The 8,764-nt window shown below is 42.0% G+C and overlaps 1 protein-coding gene across 2 annotated transcripts in view; it reads left to right on the top strand.

The window, feature by feature from the left end:
• LOC136678913 (choline transporter-like protein 5-A) overlaps window positions 1-6,499 on the top strand; it is an 80,734-nt gene extending 74,235 nt beyond the window's left edge. For both annotated transcript variants that reach the window (XM_066657101.1, XM_066657102.1), the window contains 8 exons: window positions 27-289; window positions 843-937; window positions 1,083-1,186; window positions 1,320-1,393; window positions 1,480-1,550; window positions 1,941-2,029; window positions 2,116-2,200; window positions 3,143-6,499. In XM_066657101.1, coding sequence (XP_066513198.1) covers window positions 27-289; window positions 843-937; window positions 1,083-1,186; window positions 1,320-1,393; window positions 1,480-1,550; window positions 1,941-2,029; window positions 2,116-2,200; window positions 3,143-3,255 — 894 coding nt within the window. In that variant the 3' untranslated portion in view covers window positions 3,256-6,499. The remainder of the gene's footprint in view (window positions 1-26; window positions 290-842; window positions 938-1,082; window positions 1,187-1,319; window positions 1,394-1,479; window positions 1,551-1,940; window positions 2,030-2,115; window positions 2,201-3,142) is intronic.
• The last annotated feature ends 2,265 nt before the right edge of the window (window positions 6,500-8,764 follow it).

The following is an 8,764-nucleotide window of genomic DNA, read 5'->3' as shown; positions in this document are numbered from 1 at the left end:
CCTGTGTGGGTGTGTGTGTCTGACAGACCTTCAACCGCACAAATATCACTCGTGAGTGTCCAGGAGCCCAGTGTTTGTTTGCTTTTTACGGCGGGGAGAGTGTGTATCATCGCTACATCTTCGTGCTGCAGCTCAGTAACGTGTTTGTGTTTCTGTGGCTCGTGAACTTCACCATCGCTCTGGAGCAGTGCACCATCGCAGGAGCTTTCGCATCGTATTACTGGGCCAAAAGAAAGCCAGCAGATATCCCTCCCTGCCCAGTCTTCTCCTCTTTCTCTCGAGCCATACGGTACACAGCTAACTCTCAATCTCGCACACATTGAGGGTAATACAAACACAAGAAATCAGTGTCTGCTACACGTTCCCGAAAAGTCTACAATTTTTAAGTGACCTATGACCAATAAAAGGATAATAATAAAATGAGCAATATTAATATGATCTTTTGGAAAAGGATCTAAAATAAAATAGAAGAAGCTTTCAAGGAAGCCCCAGTCTTTATGAGCAAGGTCAGGTCATTGATCGACATTTTGTCATCACTGAGTAAAAACAGAGAAAACGAGAACAGACAAGAAAGTGAACTGAGTGAAAACGGCTAAAAACCGGAGCTTCTGCTCCTCGCTCCTCACTGCTGTGCGCTCAGGTCGTTATCATTTAAAGGAACGGGCGCTGAAAGCGGGCGTTCTGAACAGGGCTGTTTAGACGGGAAGAAAGCTGCTGTGGGGCTTGTGGGGGTTATGAGGTCACAGATGTCTGATTAAGACACAGAATTGTACAGTTGAGGTCCTGTGCGGTTGAGCAGCTGTAGACTTGTGCGATGGAAGTTCTGTGTTTTCACTTTGCAGGTATCATACGGGTTCTCTCGCCTTTGGTTCTCTGATCCTCGCCGTTGTCCAGCTCATCCGGATAGTCCTGGAATACCTGGACCACAAACTCAAAGGTATGAGGTTTTTGGAGAACACTAAAGATCAGCAAATGTAAATATTCAGTGTAATCTTAATGTGAGATGTTCTCCGCGAGATACAGCTGTATTTAACAGTATCAGTGTGTATCTGTGTCATTGTACTTGTGGTGTGTGTGTCCAGGAGCTCATAATGTTTTGGCCCGGTTTCTGCTGTGCTGTCTGAAATGCTGCTTCTGGTGTCTGGAGCGCTTCATTCGCTTCATGAACAGAAACGCCTACATCATGGTGAGGATCTGACGATAAACCCACTGATCGGCCCTTTCTCCTCCCTCAGTATGCATGGCTGAAATGCCCTTTAGGAAGGCTTATAACCCCAACTGCCTACTTCCACTCACTTAATGACTGGTGTTTATTTCAGATCGCAATCTATGGGAAGAATTTCTGCACCTCAGCGAGGGAAGCCTTCTTTCTGTTGATGAGGAATGTAGTGAGGTAAGACGTTTTTTATCGTGGCCTCTGATGGTGAAACTCTGTCTCTTATTTGCCACTTTAATCTAAATCACATTATTTCACCACAGGGTCGCAGTGTTGGACAAAGTTACGGACTTTCTGCTCTTCTTAGGGAAACTGCTGGTGGCAGGAAGTGTGGGTACGTCTGGGTTTATGATCTTTTTGTGTTATGTTTTAATATTTCAGAATTACAGAACTTCCAGAGACCACCCTTTGTTTATATATTCATTTACGTATTATATTATTTCCAAGTTAATTCTAAAGCCATATGTATAAATGTGTGTGTGTGTGTGTGTGTGTGTGTGTGTGTGTGTGTGTGTGTGTGTGTGAATCATTTGGAGATTGGAGATATATATATACACCATTACAGGGCAAAAAATATATATCTGTAGATATATAAATGTCTTCATATCCGAAATATTTCTTATTTCTTCCTGCATTACTTCACTTCCGCCACATAGAGGCAGTATAGCAACGTCGTTACGGCTGGTGTGCACTCCAGCTGACCCTTAAATCATTTACTTTTCAGGTGTTATTGCCTTCTTTTTCTTCACACACAAGATCCCCATCATCCAGGAGGAAGTTCCGGTGCTGAATAACTACTGGGTTCCTCTGCTGGTGAGGGAGTGTTTTCACTGGAGTTTTGGGTTGATTTGTCCGTCCTTTTTCTTCATTTTCTGCTTCTTTCTCTCTCTTTCTGATAGACAATCGTGTTCGGTTCCTATTTGATTGCACATGGCTTCTTCAGCGTCTATGCAATGTGTGTGGACACTTTGTTCCTTTGTTTCTGTAAGTACATCCTCACAGTTACTGCGGACCATATGAATTATTTGTTACTGTGTGAGCATTGAGAGAAGTTTAATTTGCTGAATCCAAGCAGTGAGTCCAGGAGGTTAATCCAACAAACACCAGATGATTATGTGAATATAATCAACATCTTTTTATTGCACACACCAGTGGTTTTCAAAGAGCAACATCCACTGTTTCCAGTAATTAGCAGTGGAACAAGGTCCCTGAGTGAAACTGCATATTCTGCCTCTTTTCCAAACCCCATAAGCCCCACAGCAGCATTCTCCAACTTATAACGAGCTGCTCACTGTTCCCCCTGGTCCCAAACACACAGCAGTGACGAGCAAGTAACAGAAGCTCTGGTTTTTAGACACTTTTGCTCGGTTCTCTTGCTTCTGTGTTCTCGGTGTGTCTGTTTTGCTGCGTTTAACCTCGTCATCGCGCTCTCACGTAAATGCGGGTCCTGCGCTGTGATTGGACAGACTCAGACGAGGGGGCGGGGTGATTCTAAAGTCTCTGCACGTGAAGTCAGAAGCAGATCAGAATCAGGAAGACTTTATCCCCTGTTTAATCATTCTGACCTAGGCACCACAAAGTAAACAAACTGGGTGGACTTGTTTCACAGTGTGCATGTTGGTGGGCTCCAGATACACACATTAATGTGCACATGCACTGAACAAGGTATATATTTTTTAACACATGTGCCATTTTAATTCTGTATTTTTGGTACTTTGTGTGGGTCCAAGGCCTCACTGCTGCACTTCACTGTTTCCTACAGCTTCACAAGTCTTACGCTGCACATTAATCCACACTCTGGCCCAGTGCTTTTGATTTCTCTTGCAGATGTTAATATCTGTCTACATTTGGTCTTAACTTTTCCACCTTCTGACTTCACTAACGTCCCTCTGCTTGTCTCTCTGCCCTGCTGCCTGCTGGATCTAGGTGAGGATTTGGAGAGAAATGATGGCACTCCTGCAAAACCTTTCCTCATGTCCCCCGGCCTGCACAGAATTCTGGGAGGAGTCGATCAGAGTCCAAGAAAGAGCAGGGCGTAGATGTTGGGGACCAAAACTAAACACCCTGAAAATCTCAGACTCTCACCACTGAGGGAATAGCTTTACTCCTCCTCCAAACTCAGCATGCTTTAACTTTAACTCTTTAACTTCCTTCGTGGCTGTTCCAGACTACGGCCCCCACAGCGTGTACTGTAACCAGATGCAACTGCACTACAACTGTGAGAAACAGACCTTTCGCTTCCGTAAAAGAAAAGACTGAAGGTGCTATGCACTGTGACCACCAAACGAAGAAAGGACTGGCCTTTTTGACTCCAAATCTGACTCCAGTCTGACTGGAACCCTCACCCTGACTCTTATTAAACCCTAATAAGAGTCTAACACTCTGACTCTCACTTTAACTCAGTCTGACTCTAACTCCTACTCTCACTTCAAACACACTCTTACTTTAACTCTGACTCTGACACTGAGATCTGACCCATTTTCTGCCTCTTGCTGCTGACTGCTGCCTTATCCACACGCTTCTGGACCAGTGACATCATTGCCGGTCATTAATGGGAACGACAAATAACACCATCGCTGGATGTTCATGGAAATTGCAACATTGTGAGCATTGGGACAGTTTGAGGGATGGAAAGTGGACAAGTGTAAACCTTCTAATTATATTAGCCACTCCCTATTTTACTTAAAGGGGCGATGAGTTATGTTTCATCCCCCTCACCCCCACCCCACCCCCTGAGACAGTAGCAAACAACATTTGTGGTTATTATTTATTTTCTTTACAATTTTCTCCCAAGTGCAACTCAGAAGCAGTTTATTGTTGCTGTCCAAAGAAAAACACGTATCTCCAAAATAGTAAGAAGGAAAAACCCTTCAATTTCAATGGAAGTGAATGTAAAAATATTTTATTCCAAGTCATTCCAAAAGCATTTTCTATTGGTCCATTCATCATGAACTTTTCACACAGGTCAATTGATGTAGTAAACTAAAAATCCACAGAAATGGAGATACGTTTTTCTTTAGACAGCTCTATGTGTCATAGATTTGGTCCACCCACATGCAGGTGGCTATGTTTAAAATAGGTTTAGTACAGAGTCCAGCTCCAGGCCACTAGGCGTCAGGGTAATTGCTTTTCAACCGTGTCACACTTTGCACATGGTCAAATTTAAAGTGTCTCTGAAGTGTGCACTCTGTGGCTGTTCTACCGCCAAAAATATAAATATTTGATGAGGAATTGGTGCTTCCAAATATCCCGCAATGAATGACTTAATGTGCATAGTATTTATCATCAAATTAATGTATGGTATTAAGCCTTTTTGTTGCAGGACGTGGACATGATCAGTGAGAGTTAGCTGATGCTACGTTTCCTGCCTTGAGCAAAGTTTACCATTTTAAAAAGTTTACATTTTATTACTTGGTTTTTAATGGTTAAAAGTTGGTTTGAATGAATCAGCCACAAGATTGACCTGTCCCTGGTTTTAATGTTGTGGCTGATGTGTGTATAGTTGTCAGTCAGTTCAGAGAGAAACGCAAACATTGGTGATTGTCTTCCATTTAAAACCAAAGGGACTTTTTAAAGATGAGTCGACTTTGCTGGAGTTAATATCCAAACAATTGGATCCTTGTGAAATACTGTGCACCTCCCAACTTCTTGTTACTGCTGTGTTTTACCAGAAATGAAGTACACTTCAGACATGAGAAGTGTGAACCATGTAAATAATTTGTTTTTAGGAAGTTTAAAACTTTAGGAGTTTGAAGCCTGATCTCCATCTGCTGGAGCTGAGGGGTGTGGTCAGTTACCACTGAGGATCATTTTAACACATTTCCATGCACTTAGAAAGACTGAGACACTTTAGAAATAGTGAAATCATCTACTTGTATTTAGTTGAACATACATATCTTCACTATCCCAAAAAAATAAAACATCTCCAAAATAGCAGCTTTACAGGAGAAGGAGGGAAAAACTTAACTTTCAGTGGAAGTCAATGTAGAAGATTTTATTCCAAGTGCTTTTGGAGCATTTCTATTGGTCCAGGGGTGATGCAGTAGGTTAGTGTCACAGTCACACAGCTTCAGGGACCTGGAGGTTGTGGGTTCGAGTCCCGCTCCGGGTGACTGTCTGTGAGGAGTGTGGTGTGTTCTCCCTGTGTTTGCGTGGGTTTCCTCCCACGGTCCAAAAACACACGTTGGTAGGTCGCTTGGCAACTCAAAAGTGTCCGTAGGTGTGAGTGTGTGTTGCCCTGCGACTGGCGCCCCCTCCAGGGTGTGGTCCTGCCTTGCGCCCAGTGATTCTGGGTAGACCCACAGTGACCATGAATTGGATGAGCGGTTTCAGACAATGAAAGAATGAATTAATGAATCTAATTGTCCATTCATCATGACACTTTCACACAATGTGTAATTCTTTGGACAGAGACAATATAAAACATGTGTAATCTCCACAGAGTCACTGCGCTCAGCGTGGGCTAGAGGAGGATAAACGCTGTGGAGCAGTGATATTGCATTATCTGGAGTAACGGATGTTCCAGACCTAATCATTCAACACCACTCATATGCTGCTGTCGTTTGGTGGCCATCAAATCCACACAGCAATGTTCCTGCCTGTAGTGTAAGTGGTGGCTTGACCAAAATTAGCTGAGGTCTTTGTAAAGCACACGTAGCTTTACTCAAACACACTTAGAAGTGAATGTCCAGTTCAACACTGGCCCCTTGACTTGTTATAAGTGTTGAGTCAAGTTGTGTGTTCTTTTACCAAACACTGACGTTATTCTCAGTGGTGACCGACTCTGTTACAGATTCAGCAGATAAAGGTTTGGTGGAGAATTTCTTCAAAGACAAAAGTACTGTATGCCTGAGGTTTACTACTTACACGAAGGGCTTATGAATATCTTCCACCCCCGTTTTGTTCAAAGTCCCGAGTTCCCCCGCCCCACACACAGGGCACTGAAGGCCACCCTTCAGGACCAGAGGCTTGTCCAGAAAAGATGCGTCAGTCCGGGCAGAAAATTCCCCATTCACAGCATTTCTCGTCTGAAAGTTCCCAGCTGTTCTGAAGCGGCTGTAAGGAGTTCTGACCGGTGCTGAGAATCATTCAGAAGCAGAATTAAGAGGGAAACTGCTGCACACGCAGAAAACCTTAGGAAATCATTTCTTCTCTGAGGATGTCAAAGCCATTTCGGTTCATTTGTACGGGGAGGTGTAGGTTTTAAGAGCTACCCTTTTTAAAAATGTTGGAAAAATCGTTTTTTGTATGTTTTTGTGATGGGGATATAATGTATTTGATGTATTTGTACCTTTTGTACAAACAAAAAATGAACATGTGCTTTTTATACAAATAAAAAATTGAAACTCAAGGCAAAAATGCTGTAATTCAGAAACGTTAACCACAAGTGTTTTCCAGGCAGCGTGCAGTATGAAAGGCTCAGGTGAAACTGATATTCCAAATATTCCTCCGCTTAAAAAAAACACCTCCAAGCACAAGAAAACAAAACCAACATTGGGCTGGTTTTCCGAGATGGAGAACAGCGAGAGCTGCCGAATCTGTTCTCTGGGCTTCACAGCACATGGTTTAATGTACTAAAACTATCACAGAAGGACTCTAAATTTCTCTCACTAATCACTGCTCATACGAAGACTCTACTGCTGCAATAAAAACCTGTAATCCAAAAAGCAATAAATTAATCTTTTTTAAAAAAATGTTTCTTCCCATTTAAAGCCAGTATTTTTTTAAAAATGCAGATCATTTGCGCAAAAAATATCTGAGAGAACTTTTTATTCCTTGGACCTTGTTTTAATGCATTAAGCCACTGTGTTTTAGAAGGTCTCTGCTGAGAACGGGAGGCGGGGCATGACTGAATGCTCTAGTGCAGGGGCACACAACTCCAGTCTTGGAGCAAATATCCTGGTTCCTCTGCTCACACACACCTGATTCAACTCATCTGTTAATTGCCAGGTTTAGGGGGTGTGTTTTAGCAGAGGAATCACCAAACTTTGCAGATTAGCGGTCTTGTTCTTAAATGCCAGGATTATTTGGGATTTTCTTAAAGAAATTATAGGTTGTGTTTTGTGTAGCTTTTCATTATTATTTTGCATTTTAAAATATATCAAATAAGGTTTTTAAAACGTTTTCAGGAAATTGATGGAACTGTCAAGCCAGCATCATTAGAGTGAACCATCTGATAATTTGTTTAACAAAATAATAATTTGAGGTGTAAAAAACTCCAGAAATTTCCCCATTAAGAGCAGCAAAAATGTAGTTGGTTTCATGGAAACCTGAGTTATTTAAAAAAAATTATATATACAGGAGGTCCTCGGGTTACGTCAGTCCCGAGTTACGATGTTTCGTGGTTACGACACATCTCCCATTTACTGTATAAAGCCTTGTTTCGACTTAAGTGGTTTTGCGTCGTAAACGTCGTAACGCGAATTTCGTGTTTGGTGTGCGCGGCGGAAGGACCGAGGAGGACAGGTGTTAGGATAGGATAAATGCGTACAGTATGTTATTTACGTACAGTATGTACGTATGTTCCGACTTACACCGAAAATCGGTTTACGACGCGACGTAGGAACGGACCAACGTCGTAAATCGAGGAACCACTGTATAAAGGTCATCAACTAATTTGAAACTTTAAATAAATAAATAAAAACACACACCTAAACCACCACTTACTTCTGGTTTTCAGCTTTGGACCTGGAGAAAAATGACGGTTCTGCTGCTCGGCCGTTTTACACCAGCACCTCACTGAGGAGAATCCTGAGGAAACGCAAAAGACCAAGGGGCAAACAAAAAAACAACAAACCACACTAAACACTAGAGGGCGCCAAAGACTTAACACCAGCCATAGGACCACTGTCCAGCAAAAAAAAACATTTCATTTGAACACATACACACACACGATGCACTAGAAATCTGATATCCAATATGTACTTGAACTTCTTGAACTACTTGAGTTCCACCACTATTTCAAAATTTCATGTTGACCAGTCGTTTAAGTTAAATTTACTGAGGGAAGAAAAAAAAAAAAAAAAAAAAGAGGTTTTATGACACTTTTGCCATCCATGTCACAACAAAACTATTCCACACCACACCGCTCTGAATGACTTGCACCTCAACCACTGGATCATGCAGAAATCTATAAGATCTATTTAGATGATTAGTAACAAAATAAACACACAGTATTCGCAGACGTGCACGCCACATTCTTCTAATTAACAGCTAAAAGTAACAAATCATACAGCAACTCTCGAATTTGTTTGCTATCAGTTTCCAAATCTGTCATCACATAATTGGTGGCTGTGAAAATCTTAGTGTGAATTTTATTGCATGAGCTTTCAAGGGAGGCACAAACCACTGCTTCAAGACCAGACACGATCAGAGCGATACACTCCCCTCAGAATGACAGCAGCCTCAGCAGATGTTTCATTTTCTTTCCATTATGTGAGAAAATACTGAAACAAAGAGGTAAATATCATTTACCCAAACTCACAAACATGCGAGTATAATCTCCCACAAACACAGTCACTTTACACAACAAAAATGGAGCAGTTACTC

The sequence above is a fragment of the Hoplias malabaricus genome, chromosome Y, assembly GCF_029633855.1.
Source record: "Hoplias malabaricus isolate fHopMal1 chromosome Y, fHopMal1.hap1, whole genome shotgun sequence".
Classification (NCBI taxonomy): domain Eukaryota; kingdom Metazoa; phylum Chordata; class Actinopteri; order Characiformes; family Erythrinidae; genus Hoplias; species Hoplias malabaricus.
This window is presented reverse-complemented; position numbering and strand designations above follow the sequence as displayed.